The 21860-nt window shown below is 26.9% G+C and overlaps 2 protein-coding genes across 2 annotated transcripts in view; one reads left to right on the plus strand and one right to left on the minus strand.

The window, feature by feature from the left end:
- Positions 1 to 59: 59 nt before the first annotated feature.
- On the minus strand, positions 60 to 490 carry LOC111687388 (phormicin). The gene has a single exon (XM_023449827.2). It carries the CDS (start codon positions 415 to 417, stop codon positions 133 to 135), a length of 285 nt encoding a protein of 94 aa, XP_023305595.2. The 5' UTR covers positions 418 to 490; the 3' UTR covers positions 60 to 132.
- Positions 491 to 2654: 2164 nt separating this feature from the next.
- LOC111687210 (epidermal growth factor receptor) overlaps positions 2655 to 21860 on the plus strand; it is a 53346-nt gene continuing 34140 nt past the window's right edge. Inside the window, exon 1 of the mRNA XM_023449644.2 lies at positions 2655 to 3561. Within this exon, the coding sequence (XP_023305412.2) occupies positions 3462 to 3561 (100 nt within the window). The 5' untranslated portion in view covers positions 2655 to 3461. The remainder of the gene's footprint in view (positions 3562 to 21860) is intronic.

Raw genomic sequence — 21860 nt, forward strand, 5'->3', positions numbered from 1 at the left:
GAAATGTAATTCGACCTTGTCCAATAGCTTCTGACGTGAATTTAGATTTAAGAGACACATTTCTATAAATCATTTAATTGAGTTTATTTTGCAAATATTTATTTTACTACATATTTTTAAAACATTGAAATTTTAATTACGGCACACACAAACAGCTTTTGAGTTGCAATAACCTCCGCGATTTCCTCTCAATAAGCAATGAGCAGCACAAGCTGAGTGATTTGCACCGGTTCCACTTAACAAATCGCATGTGGCTCTCTTATAGCGACCATGTAATTCGGGTTCAATTGTTTTCAAAGCCTGCAGACCGTCAACAAATTGAGCATCATTGACAGCATCAGCTGGTAATGCCAAGGATTGGGAGGCAAAGCAAACAGCCAAGCAGAATACAACAGCGAATACCATAAAGAATTTCATTTTGTGATTATTTCAGTTCAAAATTTTGTGAATATTGTTTAGTTTGTTGCGATTGTTAGCCTAGTATCGAAGCTACTGATGATTTTTCTTCAATTTCTTTCCGTATTTATGTCTGTGACATCTATCCAACTTTGCTATATTTAAGTGGGGTTTTTATTTTATTTCAAATGAAAACGTTGGGGACTTACTTTTAAGTCTTTGTTTTATTATAATTATAGATTCATATATGAATGTATGTATTCATTTACAATGTACATACGTACTTAAAGTGTAAGTAATAAAATAATATGATAAGACACTGTCAAGTCGCAGGTACTTTTTATTTAGAAAATTTAACAATATTATAGTTTTTAAATAATAAGTTTTTGTGCTGTTTTCGCTAATAACATTAAATATTTTGTGTGCTAATTTCGAAAATGGAAATAACGTTTGCAAACGTATTACAAAATAGCCTTTAAAATTTGTTCTTTCTTTATCTTAGAGTTTAAAAATAGATTAAAATACCGTATTTTTAATGGTAAACACAAAGTTTCCAAATTTTTTCAGTCAAAATTCTCAACTATTTTTCCGATTCTTAGACGATCTGGCCATGTCTGTAATTGGCTAAAATTTTCCAAAGATATCACTCCACTATTTTAGATTTACACTAAATGAGAACTTATAAAAGGGGATTTTGGACCCTTTTTTTAAAGACATTTTTTGCATTTTCTATAATTTTTCTTCTTTAAAAGGTACTTTTTAATTTTCTACTTTAAAAGGTACTTTGTAATTTAGAAGTAGCCGAACATATAAAAGTGGACTTGTGGTACTTATTTTTGTTTCAAAGAAAACGTAGAAACGTAAAATTAAGCTTGTAGAGCCGGAGTAAGTGAGAATATTTAAAGTGGGACTTTTTCAAACATTTGGTACTCTGATTGAATAAAAATATATAAAGTGGACTTTTAGGTACTTTTGGTTTGTGCTGATGTATGTCACGCATTAAAATATTGGTTTTGCACCCACCTTAAAGTATGTCAATCGGCTCAGCATCATTTTCTGAATCGATTTAGCTATATCCGTCCTCCCCTCTGTCCGTCCATATAAACTTTGTAATCAAACTACAAGTCGCAATTTTTAAGATAATTTGATGAAACTTGACACAAACGTTTCATTCAAAGGCGAAGCCTATTGAAAATTGTTTAAATCGGTTCATTATTTCACATAGCCCCATGCAATCGTACCCCTGAAATAAGGATTTTGAGGTCATAATTATGTAAAATGTTCAGTTCAGTAGCCAAGCAGGTGGAGAGTATTTTCACTTACGTCTATATTTTATCTTTCCTGCTGGCAATTACTATAAAAGGATTTATATCGGAAATATATACTTACATATGCATGTCCATATATATAGAAACGTATTTACATCGTTTCGAAATCTATAATTCTTTTTTATTCAATATGTACTAAATATATCTCGGACACAAACCAATATATTTTTTTCGAAAAGTCAATTCATAAACAACACACTTAGTTCGAATTTCGAACAAATATAATTCGAACGATAACTTAGCAAACTCAGAAACCAAAATGCTTCATAGTACAACACACACAAACATATTTAATTCAATACTAAAATTCTCTCAATTTTCTCTGTTACAAATTTTTGTTCCAGTTTCAATTCCATTTCGTTTTTGTTTACAGTGCAGATTTTTTCGATCCACTCACTCACTCATCCACTTAACAACAATCATTCGTTAACGAAGTTTTAAAGCGAGTGGACGTGTTACAGTTTCTGCGCCGCATTCTGTTCTAGTTTTTTTTTTCTCAAATTGTACTTTAAATAAAAATTGTTTAAAATTTCGATTAACAAATACTTTTATTGTTTTATATAAAGAAAACAATAAATGAAGGAGTTTGTGAAAATAAAAATTGTTTGTAACTCATAAAAACATAGTTTAAGGTGATATGACAATCATCATTGATCACCAACAACGTTCGAAAAAGATCGATTGAAAAAACCTTCATATAATTTTTTACTACTCTCGTAAAGACAATAAAAATAAAGGTTTCTTTCTCAGTGCTCCGCGTGCTCTTTTTTATGTTTTTTTCTTGGTTTATTATTCGCTTATTTTTGTTAACCTTTTTGTTTGTTGTTATTTTTAATGAGAATGCAAAACAACTAAAAATATAAATTCTGTAAAATGATTGTAGATAAAATTTTTAAAATACATGGTGAAAAAATGTTTTAATAAATAATCAGAAAATATAGTGGTTTTAATTTAATTGTAAAGAAATGTGTTTAAAAAGAAGAAGATAAAAAAAGAAGAATTAAACAAACAAAAGTGTAAAGTGAATAAATAAAATCAGAATACGATAAAAACACTAATTTAAAATGTGTAATTAAAACAACAGGTGTACAGAAGGAATATACCTAAATGCGCATAAATTTCATTGAAACATCGAATTCATCTAGAAGGATAAACATCATATTCAACAAGGACACCAGGATCTATATTACAACAAATATGTTGATCTTAAATGAATTATTATTAACTTGCCACAGTGGTTGCACATTTTGTTATTGTCACAGTTGTCGTCGTTGTCATTATCGTGCGACATCTACAATGTACAACTAGATGTGATTTTTTGCATTTTCGTTTCATTTACAATCACACATCAATCGATTAATGCAACAACAAAACTATCACACGATCATACACACAGACACATCCAGTTACGCTACATTGATTTGTTGTTTCTCTAAGTTAAAAGTGAATAAAAAAAACAATAATACCAACAACGTTACTAATGTACAATCATATTTGAGACTGTTTGTTACGCTTCACTGATCGACATCAAGAAATTCAAATATAATTATTATTACAAAAACAGCAAATATATAATTGTATACTAAAAAAAAAACAACAACAAAATACATACTTTAACAACAAAACGGTTTTTAATAATATTTTTCGCAAAAAAAGAACCCAAACGTACTAATAAATACTTTTAATCAGTGTTTCGTTTTTAATTTACTTGTAAAACAAAATTGTTTAAAAATAAAAATGATGAAAAATTTTAAATTAATTTTGGGGCTCCTGCTCATTTTATGGGATTTTTCGACAGCCGGAACTCCAGGTTACGTGGATCATGGCGATACCAAAGGTACGTTTCTAATTTTTAGCTTCTATTTAAATTAATGTTTATTAAAGAAAAGGATTTTGTTTGTTCTTAAAAACCATACTTAAAACTTGCATATTTTAGACTGTTCCTATGTGGTTTTAATTTTCTAAAATTGGACTTAACTTCTCTTAAAGTTTTTAAAGTGTTACTAGTTTTGTAGTGGAATTAAGTAAAATTAACTTTAGTTTGTTTAACAAAAAAGTTTATTTAACTTGTTTTTGAGTTTTTATTTAATTCTTAGAATAAAAATGAATTATTTGTTGTTGTTTTTGACTTGTTTACTGAACAGAATTTCATAACAAGTTGTGAACTTAATAAATTTTAATTGTTATTGTTGTCTCGTTGTGTCTTAACCACTTTTTTTTTAATTTTCTTGAAAATGTTTATATTTTTTATATTGTCAAATTTCTTTATAAATTAACGTCATTATACTCTGTTTGTATCAAATTATTTTTGCTTATCATACGTAATTTCAAACCATGCAAAAAGCTAAAATAATAATGAAAAAACGACGCCAAATCAACTAATATATTAACAATAAAAAATAAAAGTACAAACACAGCGATAAAAACAATTGTTTTTCTATATAAAAATAAACTTTTGTTAGTCATTTTTTATTTAGTTGACTTTATTTCAACTTAAATCGGTAAATTTTAAAATTTTGTAAGAATTTTTTAAAAAATATTTTTTAAACTGGCAGATACATGTGTATGTATGTACCCTGTATTGAAATATGTTTTAATATTAAATATATTTGTTTTTTTTTTTTTTGCAACATAAACATCTGCATTTTCAATTTTGTTTGTGTTGCTATTGTGATCGTCACAATGTGATCTTTTTCATGTATAAAAATGTTGTAGTGTGTAATGTAGTATATTAGGATGGCTCCAAAGACAAAGATATTCAATTTTGTTATCATGTACAAACATATGCAATAAAGTTTCGTAAAATAATACGGTTAAAAAAACTTGTTTGGTAGTATATTAATTATGAAAATATGTGAACTAATTATTAAGACTAATTAAATCTTATCATATATTTCAATTGAAAATTATTTTGCTTCTATAGAAAAGGAACCTACTTAATGAGAATAATAGTAAATAAAACTTCACCTGCACTTTGATAGTGATATTGTGAGTTTATCTGTTGGTTTTTGTATTTTTGTTGGATGAATGGATGGCTAAAAAAAGAGTTGAATATGTTAGTGAATGAGTATGAGTAAATAATGTATGAGAAAAGTTTACAACTTACAAAGAAACATTGAGTATGTAGTTTCATTTAAAATTAACAGTACGGGATGAAACCAATAATATATGCAATGTTGATACAACAACGGTGATATTTGTTGCTACCTTTACTTAACGTAGTACAAGAACACAACAAATAACCGGTTTCTTGCACTGCTGCTATTGCCAATTGTGGCAAGTTGATTGGATGTCCAAGCGGTCATTAATACATACATATGTACATGCATATGTATGTTTTATCATTTATTGTAAAAATTAGGCTTCTTGCAACTGAACCATACATTTTCTTATGATTGTTTATAAAAAGGGTCATAATAAAATACTATTCGAAAAGTCATTTACATATTTACATCAGTACAATTTGCGCCTATTATAAGTACTACTACGCCTCTAAAAATCAACTAGATCAGCTGTTATTAAAAAATAATCTTCGATTATATTATTGTTTAGTTTAATGTAGCATAAATTTCCACCGAAACATATTTTTATTAAGGATTTCTTACGTAAAACAATATCAGCCAGATTATGCCTACATCGTTTGAGTACAGCATCGACAAAAGAATCTTAAAATCTCTCATATAGTTAACAGACCATGAATGGAATGGGGTATTACAAATCCTACACAAAGAATTCAATACACTTAAGGATATATCAGAACGTACACGAAGGGACATACAGTGAATGAACCAAAAAAAAAAAAAACGCTCACACAAAAACAACAACTAAACTAACGAGACAAACAAGACAAGATTTATGCAAGAGTGATTTAAAGAAATCTTTTATCTTAAGCTACCCAAATCTACAAAATCAGGCGAGACAGCAGCAGCAGTTAAATGTACAATTTCTTCAGTTCATTCATACAATCGGTTCAGTTTAGTCCAATCCAATTCAATTCAGACACAATAACTGAAATAAACAATAACTTTGCTTGATAAATTCTCAAACAAAACAAAAAAAGAAAGAAGAGTTTCCTTGTTATAGACCTTCAGGTAAAATTCAGGTATGCAAAAAGGAAAAACAAAAACAAACAACTATTCATATACAGTTTTGTTTGATTTTCGGCAGTATAAGACTGAAATATTGCCAACTAATGTTGATTTAGATGATGATGGTGTTGGTTGGTGGTGGTGGAAAAGGTAGAGTGAGTGTGTTAATGATACTTACTGATTCCAATAGCACAGTTCGCTTGCTCAGGTAGTTTATTTACACACAGATACACTGCCATTCATCCATCCGAACACTGGCACAATACACTTTGCTTTTCAGCGACACCATGGGAATTTACGAACAAAACCTGTTCATTTATAATGAAAAATAAAATAAAGGAAAAACATGTTGTGTTTTTTGCTTCTTTTTTTAATTTTGTTTTATTATCTTGTACTTTTTTGTTGTTGTTCTGTTATGAAGAAAAAATATAAAGGAACTAAAGAAGGAACAGATGTTAAAAGGAAAGAAGCAAAAAAGTGATTTTATATGCTTGTATAGTAGAGGGAGGATATTTTAATTTCAAACAAAATAATGTTTAATGCTTTTTTTGAAGGAAACCAATTAACAAGTACATACATTGATTTTTTGTACTAAAATACATTATGTAGTACATATTTATATAAGGAACCCCTAAAAAATTCGTGTCCTTGATTTCAAATTAAAACATACATACAACATTGGCTTAGGATTTGACAGAGAGTATAATATTTTTATAATTTCTTACAAAATGCTATAGTACCATACTGTTTCTACATTGGAACTAGTTTCGAAACATATCGGTAGCCGTTATTAACAGATTGCGATTATAAAAGGAATATAAAATGCAGAATGTTAAAAAACAATCAATTTAACAGAATTTTTATGATGAAAATTAAAAAAGTCTAACAAAACTGTTTATATTTACATTTCTGGAAAAAAACTACTTTGAATTTTGTATTAAATATCTGTAAATAATTCAAAATTATATTGCATAAAAGGAAATTTTTTCAATAAATAAATTTCCGATTAAATTTAACAAAAATATGTATTTAAGGAAGTTCATAGAAATTTTTAACAGACCCTTCAGACAAAAAATTTTTATAACTTATAATGCACTTCAGTCATTCTGTTTTAAAAAACACTTGACTATTAAAAAACAATTGCTGTTTTTGTTGTTGTCCTTCTAAAATCAGGTACATCAACATAAGTATGAATGTATATTAAGTACATACCTTCATACTTTTTTGAAATTCATATGTTTCGCATAAAAGCAAGCATGAATGTAATGTAAGTAGATACTTTGTATACAAAAAAAAAAAAAACAGTTATAAAAAAATCTTAAAAAGCAAAGGACTTTATTAAGTGTTTGTCCTGTTTCGAACGGTTTATAAGACCAGCTGCTTTCTTAAAAACTTGTACTACTTGTAGTCGAATAATTTGAGTAGGAAAATATCAAATTTCATAATTTTTCATGTTAAAACGTGAGACTTATGCGACGAAACAGAAAAGAACAACACAACATGTTTCAAGTCCTTATAAATACAACTTGGCCCACATGTTTACAAAAAAATCTCCATTAATTACTTGTTCAAAGACGAAGAAATCCTTTTCGTAGTAAAAAAAATGTGAATTTAAAAGTATGTTCTTATGTAGATAGAAAGTACTTGTGCAGTTTGTTTCATTGTGTATATTGTCCATGTGTGTATATTTTTGATTTATTTTTTCATACGTACCGTTAATTATCGGAAAACACTTGAGTGAAATGTTTCCGGTTACTTTTTGTTAAGTGCATTTGCATCATAATTTCATTAAGAAGAGAATGTATGTAAAAAATCAAAACATTCTAAAGTTTAAATATTATTTATGTTGCCTGTTGTTGTTAATATTGTTAGATACATACTTAGAAAGAGAACAACATATGCAAGCATTTGTTGTCTTAAGAATTTAACCATAAACAATAAATGTGTGTATATATATGTTTATAAAAAATAAATTCATACATATGTATATACGTATGGAAATTTATAAATTTTTGATTATTTTTATAGTTTTTGAAAACGAAAGTCTGGATGATTTTAAAATTTTTATTTGAATTTCCCTCCTCATTTGGAACCATTTGCAGCCATTTGTTTCAAATAATAAATATTTATTCATCATCAACTTGATTGGTTTATAATCAAATAAATATAAATTCTGCACAAATAAACCATGTTATTTTGTTTTCTTTTGTGTTGTTGTATTGTTTTTGTTCTATTTGTGAGACGATACTGCGCCCCACATTTATGCCTTAAATTTTCCATCAAGACATACTGCAGCTGTGGATCACTATGATAAACATATCAGATCATGATGTTCGTGAATATAATAATGATGATGATCAAAATGTGTGTATATAGTACATATGGGGAATTTCATGTCAAGTGAATTCAAAAATTAAATTTTGACGAAATTTGCACAAACGTTAGTACCTACTATTGAATAGGACAATTTTTGCTGGGACCAATAGGTGAAAAGTTACACACATTTGAATAAAACCCTGTATTACCAAAATTTCCAACTTTGACACTATAACCCTAGCAGTTGTTGGCCGATAGAACTGAAATTCTAACCTTGGGGCTAATTTCCAAATCCAAATTATTAGATTTTTAAAGTTGGGTCACTTGATACGAAATTCCCCATATGTATGTAGAAGACTTCATTGGCATCATTTGATGATGATAATGAAGATGGAAGCATATATACAACATACATATATCACAATTTTCTAGTCTTGTTCTTCAATGAATGTTGAACGCAGCCAGTCAACCAATAGAGTGTTGATGGCTCCCGTTATATACATACTTGTAGCGCATATTAGTTCAATTGACCAAACGATCTTAAAACGAACAATGTTTGAGCACAAACGAAGTTATTGCGAAAAGGTTGCCAGATGATAACTTTCGAAACCTGAAATCTTTATGTACTTACTATTAAAATATCAAAATTTAATTATGTTATAAATTTCATAAAATGTAGATTTCTTAGCTTTGAAATCTTTTTTACATACATATTTTTGAATTAATCAAAATTAAATTAATATTAAAACAAATTACTTTTCATCCATTTGAAGTAAAGTAATTGTAATTTATTAATATAAATTAATGCCTCGCGTAGGAAAGTTAGAAACGTTCTAGTCTGCTAGTTCGAAGGTTAAAGGCCGATAGTGGCCTTCCTGTATTTCTTCGTATCTGATGTAACATGTGCATGTTTTATATCCTCCTTGTAAATTAACTGAAATTTTAATAATTGTTATCGGCTATTCTGCAATTTCAATTGCAATTGGTAAATCTTCAATTACCATCAATTGTAACTAAAACCAATCAATTACAATAACTTCTTATGTAATGTAATTGAAAATATAAATTGGCATCACAGAAACCTGCTCCTTAAAAACAATTTGCATTTAGAACGTTGCTTTTAATTATAGGCACTCAATCTGGCATCTACTACTCCATATGCCGATAATTGAAATTAAATGAATGGACATGCGCACTTTTTAAATAAATGCTGATTCGTGCGTCACTATCTAAGAGTACAATACATACGTACATACATATGTATATACAATACACTCTCTCTACATACATATGTACATACTTATAAAATTTACAATCATGTATTTAAATTCTTCTCATATAACCTGCCATGACCCGACCAATCGTAAAGTATTTTGAAATCTCTATGCATTTTTTATATATTTCTTTTTTTGTTTTGCCAATTTGATGCCAATCGATTGATCGGTCAGTCGATTGAAATACCACAAAAACCATAAAAAGGAATTGATTAAATTTCTGCTAAAATCAATTTTAATAAAACTGAAGATTTTTTTCAATTATAAAGCAATAACACTAAAGATTGATTGTATTGGTAGGACGAGTATTGAATCTTTGGATGCAATGATGAGGCAACAACATATTTAAGTACCAAGCAGCAAATAAATTCCAAGCCGTTTTGATAGATAGACAGATAGTGAGTTGCTGGTTATATCTGATATACCGTTTAGTTTTTCTATTCAATTTGTAAAATATTCATATAATTATAAGAGTTGTTTTTGTTTAATATACAACCAGTAGGCCTTTTTCTAAAACAGCTAAATATTTACTCAGTATGTATGGCTGGCTGTTACGACTAAACAAAGTAAATAAATAAAACTTTCGCTATTTTTCTCAGGAAATGGCTTCTCCTATGGAAAAAAATTAAAAGGTTGTTTGGTTTTTCTTGTGATACGAGTAGGTTTTCGGTGGGAAACTGTATATTTAATGTATTTTGTTTTTTTATGACTTTTTTCTACATTTTTTCTCAGTTTTCCTCTGCTACGAATAGACTCGTAAAGTAGATCAAATTGAAATGGAAGTTTAACAACAACTGACATGACAATTTTTTATTTATTTATTTATCATTCATTTTTTATTATTTTGTTTTATTTTGCAGCATTGCATTGTTTATTGTAAATTTCTTTCAATGATTGTTTGAAGAAATATATATTTATGTATGAGAGAGTAAAACTTAAAAAATTCTTAACAATTTTATTTTGCATTGTTAAAGGCAGATCAACTTGTTTGATAAAGTTTAAAAATATCGAACTATAAGGTTGTCAAATATTCTTGACCTTATTTTTTTAATCATTGTAATTGAATAAAATTTTCTATTTTTAAGTTTGTGAAAACAATGGAAAATAATATTTTAAACTAGTCGTTTTATTTTTTTTAATATCATTAATAGCTCTTGATAGGTATGATGCTAATTTGTATATTGAACATTATCTGTGGATCTGTAGATCTACATGTAGTATGTACATATTTTAGTCGGAGAAATCCCTTCTCTCTACTAAGTTTTTTTTTCAAACATGTATGTTTGTATGTATGTGTAAAAAATAAAAATTATTAACAGGAAACCAAACCGGCTGTAAGAGTTTCTTGCAAAATAAAAGAGAAACCAGTAGAATCAACTTAAAAAAGGCAGTTAAAACAAATGGCAAAAACAACCATTTTTTTCTTAGTAATTTAAAATGTATGTTTTGCTATGATTTTTTTTACATTTCTAAGTTATGTTATATAAAATAATTTTAAATAAAACTGAATCCAATAAAAAATACTAATACATACCATAAGATGTACTTGAAAAAGTTGCTTAAAAGGGCTTAAAACTGGAACATTTTAAATGTGATACAAATAATAAATATACAAAACGTATTGAATTCCACCATATTATTTCTTATTATGTTACAAAAACCAGATAAAATAATTTTGCAAAAAATTTTTATATTTTTTAATTTAAACTTATTTAACACTAATAAACAAATACATACAAATGTACATAAATACATACATCGTTGCATGTTAATCCCAATTAACCGCAATTAATTGTCAACATTGTGGTGTTGTTTATGATGATGTTGCAATCAGTATTTTATACACAACTCTACATTAACTTAAAATGTTGCATGTATGGGTGCATATATGTATATGTTATTATGTTCTAAATGTATGTATGTAAGACCCTCTACCCCCTTTTTCCCGAAAACATTAACGATCAGTTACCAGTACAAATAATAAAAAGTATAAATAAATTTGTCTTTAATTCTTTAAATTTAAAAGTTAAAATGTATTTACTATATACAAATGTGTGTATGTATGTATGTACTTAAGTGTTAAAATGTTTTTTTTGAAATCATAAACTACAAACATCTGTAGTACGAGTCAACATATATTTAGATGCATTTAATCACTTGGTCGAATTTGTCTGTGTGTTAAACCTTTTTTTCTTGTTAATGATCGTAAGTAAGTAAGATCCCTTCTTGATAACGTAATAAATTTTTGTAGAATTTTTAACAAATTTACAAATTACTGACTAGAAGTTTTTTGAATTTCAGTCTACATACATAATGGTATTTGTAGTTTGTTTGTATGTGTGTAAGCATTTATTCGATCTGCCATGACACCCAGTTGCCCTGATGCTTAATTGTTTTTAATTAACGAAATGCTCTATGAGCAAGAGAATAAAATTCCAAAACAATTTTTAACGCTATCGACAAATAAATAAACTTTTTAAAAGTTTCGTCATACAATTCCAAAATGATGAAAAACTATATCAATTATTTATTATTGTTGTTATTGTAGTTATTATATTCATAGAATATATAATATATATATATATATATAATATATATATAAATATATATATATATATATATATATATATATTATATATATATATATATATATATATAATATATATATATATATATATATAAATATATTATATATATATTATATAATATATATATAATATAATGTATATGTATGTATATAAAGTCATATTTAAACATATGTATATAAATTGTTTGAAGTACATACATACATAAGTATGTATGTATATAAGATACAAATAAAATACCACTATAAAAAATTAACGGTTTTTGTAAATTGACAACAAATCATCCATCTAAATATAAATTAAAGTAAAGGGACAGATGAAAAGGATTAATAAAATTAAGGACTACTAAAATAAAGACTTTACATATTTATATTAGGAAATATATGATATTCCCTAATATAAAGTGAGAAACTGTTTGTCTGCTCCTCCTGTATAACTTCTTGCAGAAATTTATTAAGACTTAAAATGTTATATTTAATAATATTTTTATACCCACCTCAAAAAGATTGTCATTTGAAATGGGCAAAATCGGTTCACGTTTTCATATAGGCCCCATACAAGTAGCCTCCCGAAATACAGCTTTAACAGTTATAACCGATTTAAAAATAGTATAACGATGTAATTCGACATAAATAATTCTTATACGAGGTCCACTCTGTCTTCAAAATACAAGTATAGTGCTGAAATTCAACACAAGTAATTTCCTTTTAAGCATAAATCTGTCTACCGAATTTTATCAGAATAGGTCCATAATTGACCCTACCCCTATATAAGACCCCCTTGATAAATTGTCTTAAACGCACATTACTGGCCTAAAAATCCGAGTATAGCTATGAAGTTCGATACACAGAAGTAAGTTTCTTATAAGCCAAAATCTTATGGTAATATCAACCTAATGTTTATAGGAAAGCATTCCATTTACTGCAAACGTTTTGATACTGGGTATATAAGGTTCGGCATAGTAGAATATAACACTTTTGGACTTAATCAGTTTAGCAAATGAGTCATTAAAATCATAAATTATATAGTTCTTTAGAAAATTTGTTTAATAAAATTTTATGGCAAGTATTTGATAATTTAACAATTTATTAAGACTATACAAATATGACTGATGATCAATTTATTTCGAATGATGATCAAGATGCTGGTTATTGTAGTGATGTAAAAAATAGGTTAAATTGCGTAAAAAAGTATTATGACGATTGAAATCAAGGTTCATTCTCGATGAATCATTTTATGAATGATCAATAGAAAATGAAATAAATAAACAACGACCCTTTAACAACGAAGGGGTCATTATTTTGTTACTCGTTGTTTAATAAAATTGTTTTTCTTTTAATTTATTATAAATGCCGCTATAAAATAAGAAAAGAGAAAAAAGCATTGAAACAAGATCACTGCCATGATCGTTGTATACTTGCATATATTTTATATTCTACATTTATATACTATTTAGTTCTTTATTTATTGTATTCATTTTTTCCTGATACTTCTTTTTACTCTGACCTTAGTCCATTATCACCTTTTGTTATGGATTTTTTCACCTTCATTAATACCTTTTCGAAATACTTAAACAAAGTTACAAACTTTAATGTTCACACGTCCGGCTTAAAGAAGTTAGAATGTGCTTTGTGCTCCAACAGGGAGATCAACGAGCTATTTCGTTTATTGTTCGTTTGTTTTGAAGAAAAGAAAAATGCCAATGAACTTTGGAAACTTCTTTTTTTGTGAAATTTATATATTTTATGCCGTTTTCTTTTGCTTGTCAATAGCATTTAAAATTAGTTTATCATTTGGAGCCGAGATATACTTAAATACATACATAATTACTTTTAATAATGCTAAACTATGTACATATGTATAGGTAACTTTAAAAATTTTAACAAATACTATTATACTGTTTATACAGTATAATAGTATTTGTTTTTACATATTATATTACAACATAATATTAAAATAATTAAAGCAACAACTTTAATAAAGGAAGTTATATACTATAAGTTTGTAATTACAAATTGCAAATACAAATATTATTCCAATGCAACCTACAAAATTTATTTTTTCTTCATTTGTTTTGTAATAGTTTTGTGTTGTGATAATTAATCGTTGAATACGATTGACAATTTGTTGTATTTGTTCCAAATTCACTACAATATTTACGAGTTAAATGCAACTGTCAGATAAAAGACATGGTAACTAGCATACAGTCCACAGAAATTCATGCGCATACTAAACCTGAAAACCAACATTTTTTAAGAAATTTTTATATTTTTAAATGTAAAAAATATTCTTGGCAAGTAACCATAACTAACAGTATGAATGTGTGAACGTATGTTTAGGTGAGATTGTTGTATCTAAAGCTGATATCTCTGAAATACAAAATAAAACATAGTTTGCATTTTATATTGTTTTTCGTAGTAGCGTATTGTTAAATTATTGAAACAAATTACATTCTTTACGATTACGATTATATTGTTCTTATATTTATGTATATGTATGTATGTCTTTTTCATTTAACGACTCAATGTAATTAAAGTAAATATTTCCATATTCATGGCACAAATAAAGAATAAGAAAATCCTGAAGCAAAACAAACAATCAAACAAAAAACGATCAAAAAACCTTAAAAGACTTTGTCTCTTTATTTAACAGACGAAAATTCGATCATGCATTAAGTTTTAGTTTTCAGTGCGATTGTAAGTTATTTAAACGTATTTGAAATTTAAAATATTTTTTTAATATGTCGATCACGTATTTAAGCTGTTGGAATACAAATGTAAAATTGTACAAATATACATCATGTACTATATAGTATTGTATTTTGTGGTATATGTTTGTAAATGTATTTTCTATCGTGTACTGATTCTCCCCAATACTTAAAGTCCCCATTTAGAGTTGTGTTTAAAAGAATAGTAATGCCTATTGGGGATTAAATCTGAATAATATTTGAAATTTATTCTTTTAAGAAAAAGGTAATACAGGGCCGCGAAATTAGTTGTAAATTTTATTTAAATTGAAGGATTTAAATAATCCTGAAAAGATACACTCATTTGAATAAAACCCTGTATCTTGACCAACAGAGTTGAAAATATCTGAAAGTATCTGGCCTACTAACCCATAGTTCAAACCTGGTTGGAAATTGCATTGAATTTAAAATGTATGAAGGGAGATTAATCATGAAAAATTTAAAAAAAATTTCCGGCAGACTATAGACTGGACTACAAACTAGACCATAGACTAAACTATAAACTAGACTATACACTTAGCTATATAATGATTTACATTATTAAACTAATATTTTGAACATTACTGTGTTTTAGTGAGATTGTGACGAGAAATACTTAAATAAACTTCTAAAAAAATAAAAACTTAAGATTCGTACATTTTTCAATATTGAAATAATATTGGTTATTAAATGTTTATGCTTTCAATGTTTTTAAGATGGGCTTGGTTATTATACTTGTGAATATAATAAAGTATATAAAAATGAAGATATGTATGTATGTACTTATGTACATACATATATATAAAATACATATATTTTTGTTAATATTTTAGCATTAAGAATATTTTCGATTTCTTATTTCTTGATTGTTTGCTCGTTTTGAAATTTATTTGTTGATTGTCCGTCGTCTTGTCATTTAAAATATTATGATTATATGAACATTTGTTTAAAGGGTTATTTCTTAAGTTTAAGGCGTTTCGTTTGTAAGTAATTGTTTGATCTTTGTTTGTTTCATAAATTTAAATATTTAACAATGCAAGTTAATTTAAAAAAACACACTTTTTTCCTTTTACTTACTGCTAAACTTGTGTATTTTATTTTGCTTAGTATTTACAGGGATTAAATTAAGTATTAATTTCTAGAATAAATACATAAAAATATGTATGTATGTAAAATTCACTTTAGGTGAATTGTCTTCATAGAAATTTAGGCTGATTTAAAAATGTTTTGTAACAGGAAATGTATGTAATTAACTTAGTTTTCTATGTATGTTTCGGAATTCATTGTTATATGATCGAAATTCTAGATCGACAAACTCAAACCATAGTTTTTATTTTTTATACAGAACACGTGCGACATTTTGTAGCAATTTAATGAAACACCCTCTCCCCCATACTATTTATCCATAATTGTTCAAAAGAGAAAGGCAACTAGAACACAAATAGAGAAGTATTCATAGGTACATTTGAAATAGTTTCACATGGTTGGTTGACTGCAAATACGTATTTAACGGGGAAAATGTTATTTGTTGATCAACAAATGTAACCATGGTGATTGATCGAGGGACATATTAGTTGCGAAACTCATACTGATCTTGTAATATCAACTATATTTTGAAAATTATTTTGATTCTTAAATTTAGGGCGCATTCGAAACGTGAGTTTCGAAGAAATGTTACCTTTTTATAAAGGCAACCAAAGAGAAAATGTTGTGGAAAGCTACAATATGTCAAATATACACATTATATAAATAGTACGTACTACATGTTTGTATGTCTTATTTAAAATTTAAACACAAAATGAGGTGAGAACATGTCATTTACCAGCGCATACATACATGTACTATGTACTTAAAAACGAGAATTTTGTATTTTGTTGATGTCATTTTTAAAATTCATGGTGCATTGTCAAAGTGTGGACACATCTAACAAAAGTTTTATGGTAAATAATTATGAACATTAGACCATCACAATTCACATATTACATACATATGTATGTATATAAAAATACACCTCTGTTGCACATTAGTTTCTCATTCTACAACACTCAAAACATTATTTGGATGGATACTTTGTGTCCAAAACTTTAAAGATTTCATTAATGTTGTTTTTTATTTAACTTTATACAGCGAATATTCGTGTGTTGGCAATACAAAAAAGCTTTTATATTTATGGTGTTTATTGTTGTGTGTACCTATCTATGTTGTCTTTAACGAAAAAAAAGAACAAATACAGAAAAGAGAAAACATTAACAGGAGGCACTCAATCCACTTCAACTGTGCTTGTTTTGTTTCAACTTTACACTAGCAACATACAGCTGTTGCCTGTTTTTGCCATTTTTGCTTGTAAAATGAAACCAGTGACCATAACGGTGCAACAGGCTTTTTGAAACATGTACTTATATGAGAAGAAGATATTTGGTTGCACCGTAAAGTTGCGGGTGATCTTGTCAAGGTATATTCATACATATCGACTGATGTACATTTGTATGTACGAGAGTGTCGAGTGTTGTATGTTGCAAAAACCAAACAGTATTGACAATACATTATCCATCTTTGCTAAGATCTCACATAACCCAATTAACAACAGACAGCTGGTTTAGTGGAAGAGACAAAAAAATAATTTTGTAAAAAGGTAATACGATCATAAAATGGAACTTGGTATCTATAGTCTGTATTTGGCATGATTTTTTCCCACAGAGAACAACAGCACAATTTTGAAAGACTTGCACAATTTTATATTTCGATTTTTATAAACTGATCTTTTATTAATTGAAATTTGATCATCTAATTTTAAGAAATTTAAATTTGTACTTATAAATGTGTAATTTGTGGTGAATTAATATTCAATTTTAGAAAATTCTTCAATGTGTTTACGTTGTAGTATTTCCTTAAGCTGGCTCCAAAAAAGACTAATGTTTTTCTCTTTGGAATATTCTAGTAAGAGAAAATAATTTTCAACAGTTTTATTTCTATGATGTCTTCGGAAAATTTCCAATAGTTTTGGATATAAAATGAGCAAATATCTTTAGTGCATGTCTAATATAAATACTTACCAGTTTATTTTATACATAGATCACGAGCTCACTTAATTGCCAAAACAATTTCAGTTTTTAATTTAAACAAAAATAAAGAATTATTTATATACATACATGCAATATACACATGTAGTAACAATAACTTGTAGTAAGGTAAATTAACAAAAATAACTCACACAAAGTCAAATAGATTTGCTCAGTACTTTAATTATTTCTTTACAATTGACGAAGTCCATTTAGGGGGAGTGGAAATTTATAATATTTAAAATATTATTTTTTGCATTCTTTGCGTCTGATTGAAATTAACAGATTTTTATATACATTTCATTTTGTTATTTCCATTTTGCATTTTGCAAACGAATGTAAAAAATTATTAAAATATTTAAATGGCCCAAATAAATTTATACGGAATTTCTTTATTGTTCAATATTTCTTAAAAAATAAAAATTTATTTAGGGAAAAAAATTTCTATAAAATCATGCAATAATCGATCAAGTTCTTAAAAAAATTTTAACAAAAAGAAAACGTAACTAAAATGATAACTACGTTTCTGGCACCACAAATTACTTCCGTTGTAAACGTGTTTTTTGTTCATTCTTTAAATAAATGAAAATTTTTAACACATTCTACCTCATCTTTTTTACATCTTCTTAAAGGTCTTGAACAAGTCAGTTTATCAATGGTTATTTTCAACAAAAAAAATGACCAAGAATGCACGTAATGCTGATGATGTGGATGGAGTAAGTCTATACAAGATTATCATCATAGACCATACAGCAATTACGCAACATTATACGTACATACATGTGTATTTAGCTATTACGATGCATGTATTTGTGTATTCAATACCAAGATATCATTAATATTTGTAAGTTTGTCAGTCTAGGAGTTTGTAGGATTTCCAGTTTTCTGGTTAATAACTGAAAATCAAAAAAATCTAAAGATGCTGTTTACTTGCTTTCTTTTGCAGGCTTTCAACCGGATGCTAGCTATACAATTTTATAGAATATTTGTTGTACACAGATACATACGTACATAAATGGTAGTAGGGTAGACTTTGGCTTTCGACAACTTCCGGGTAAAATATGTGATTATTTTCTAATTCTACCAGTAATTAACTGGTAACATTACATTTCTTATTTTGTACTTGTTCAATATTTACTACTAATATTGTTTGCTGTTTAGCTATAAATCGGTTATTTAATGAAATTTAGATTAAAATAAAAAGGAAAACCTTTTAGTCTCGTTTGCAAGGATACTTACTTGGACGCCATTCGATTTTAGTGGATTTAATTAATAAGTTATATTTATTATTCGAAATAAATTTTTAATTAATATAGAATATCATATGAAAAAATTAAATGGAAAACACTTGTTTAATTTAAACAGCTAATTATTTATTGTTTATGAAAGAAAAAGAAAATATGTTCTTTTATTAAAATACATATTTGAGTTTATTATAATTTTTAAAGCTACACTGTTAAAAATAGTATATATAAATAGTTGCTTTCACTGTACTTAATGAAACAAAATTAAGAATTTTTATTTAATATACAGGCAATATTAAAATCGTTTATTTTTTTAGGTTTAAATTTGCCTCATATTTTTTCAGTTACTTATTTTTTCTTCTTACTTATTTTGTATTCAATAAAATTATGCTTAGGTTTCGAAATAATACTTTTTCCGTTTTATGTTTAAAAAGTTTCTTTGTCTTTTATCACTATTTGCTTTTGTACAGCTTTCTTGAATAGTGTATTGAATATAAAAAAACTAGAGCTTTTTTGTTAATAAGTAATTTCTTATGATTATAACAGAGCAAAGTTCAAGCCAAAAGGCAAATAATAATTGATCTTACTGATCGCTGTTTGAAACTCCAATTTTTAGTAATAATCATTGCGTGTTAAAGAACGCTCCCATTTTTTTGTATTTCTAAAAGAAAAAAACCTGAGGGCAGCATAAAAAATGACCTGAAATGTCTTTTTTTGTTTTTGTTTCAAAGTGTGTAAATGCAAACGAAAAAAATCACGAAAATTAAAAAAGTAATGATCAAGTAAAACGATCATTATGTCTGTTCGACCAAATTACAACGGAAGTTAAAATGAATTAATTTTTTATATTTTTTGCTTTAAAATCAAATAATTTCCAATGAAATTTTCGATTTGAAAACTTGTTGGCGGATTTATTGGCAGAGTTAGTTAAACGAATAACGGATTTTATAACTAACTGTCAATTGAAAATTGCTTGAATACGAATCTTGTTATTTTCTTGTAGCTTTTTCCTTAAAGTCCTAAAATGGTCAGACAAATTAGGAAACTTGTATATGGATAGCTTTGAAATCATATTGCCTTCTTCACTTACATACAAATATGGTCATTTTAACCGCGACTTGTTGGATTTTACTCTATTGTAGATACAATGAATCTCCTATGAAGTTTTTAATTAAAAACTACTATTAAAAAAAAGAAACAAATAAACTGTAGAAATGATGATACTTTCCAAGCAATAAAATCTAAGCCAAACCAACAGTATAAAACGAATCAAGTATGAGATTTATTACTTTAAATGTTTGACCACAAATCACTAAGAGCAGTAGACATACTTTATATACATACACTCATACATACAAACGTACATATGTAATATTCACTATGAGTTTATTTATTCCTAGGGTATTGTGATGACGCTTGTAGATCAATGGCTGATCTTTCATAACGTTGATGAGCTGAGTTTGCTGTTTTTGTTTTTATATATATATATTTATTGTAATTGTCAGAAAATAATAAATACAGACCCTTAGCATCTCTGGAATTTAAGCAATAACAAAAGCCATATAGTAGTATTGTTAACTACATATTTAAGATTGTTTCGGGCTGATTATATGTTATTTAGTTTAGGGTGACCAGTGATAAAACAAAACCAATCCAAAACGGTGCTTTTATATAAAAACATTTTACATTTCTATGCATTTATATATAAAAATTATATAAAATTTTCTTTTTATATTTTCTAACGTTCTTTTTATTCCCAAATAGAGTGCTCTTATTGAATATTCTTCAATTCGAAAATTGTTTTCGAAACGTATTGAAATGGAATATTTCATTTTTTAGAAAAAGATTAAAATAGAAATCATGATAACACTTGACTTTTTAAGTAAAAAACAAATCAAATTTAATCATTGTTTTCAAATTTATAATGCAGTTCACAATAAATAAAGAATGCTGAGCTTTAAGCGTTGAGGGTAATAACATTCTTAATTTCAAATCATTTGTAGGACAAATTTTAAATGCAGATGGGAAACAATTTGCATCTAAGTAGTATGTATAATAAACAAAGTTTGTGGTATTTTTCACAACAATCGAACTTTTCTTCGATTAGATCCAAACAAATGACACCATCCTAATAAGTATGTATGTACTTGATGTTAATAAGTTGCATATGTGCTCAAATATACATGTATGTATGTATTTACTTTAAATTGCAATATGTATCTCTGTATAAGCTGACATTGTATTTAAAACAAAAGTAAATTTAAAAAAATTATTGTATATTAAAAACCAAAAATTAACGCCAGCTTCAAAAATTTGTTCTACTTACGAACCATTGAGAAAATCTATATAGAGAATATATTGCATGAACACATGTATTTGTTAAGTATCGTGTGCGTGAGAACTTTTCATATGTTAAATACATACATTCAGACACTCACTCAGCCGACATCTGAACAGACAATAATATTTTTTAAGTATTTTATTTTTTTGTTTTCATATAAGTAATTGTTGTAATATTATTCATTTTTTATCTTAATTTCCATATGTATGAATGCTTAGGGAGTTTTGTATAAATAATTTTCATTTTTTTATCTTTACTTATGCATATGTTTTTATATTCTTTGAAGTTTTTAAAATACTTGGTAGAATCATATACATAGATGTTATCGAGTAAACATAAGTTTTAGTTTCACTTTTATTTGAACACGAGAAAATCATTAAATAAATCCTTGAGAAACATTATTGAGCTAAAAAGTATTAAGGAAAAAATGTAATTTATTATGAGTTTGGAAAATTAATTCAATCAATGTTTGTCTACTATACAATATTTACCATGTATAAATTT

The sequence above is a fragment of the Lucilia cuprina genome, chromosome 6 (genome assembly GCF_022045245.1).
Source record: "Lucilia cuprina isolate Lc7/37 chromosome 6, ASM2204524v1, whole genome shotgun sequence".
Taxonomy (NCBI): Eukaryota; Metazoa; Arthropoda; class Insecta; order Diptera; family Calliphoridae; genus Lucilia; species Lucilia cuprina.

What these genes read in the sequence shown, in the direction of transcription:
- LOC111687388 (XM_023449827.2), bottom strand. Translation starts at nt 417, where the DNA reads ATGAAATTCTTTATGGTATTCGCTGTTGTATTCTGCTTGGCTGTTTGC.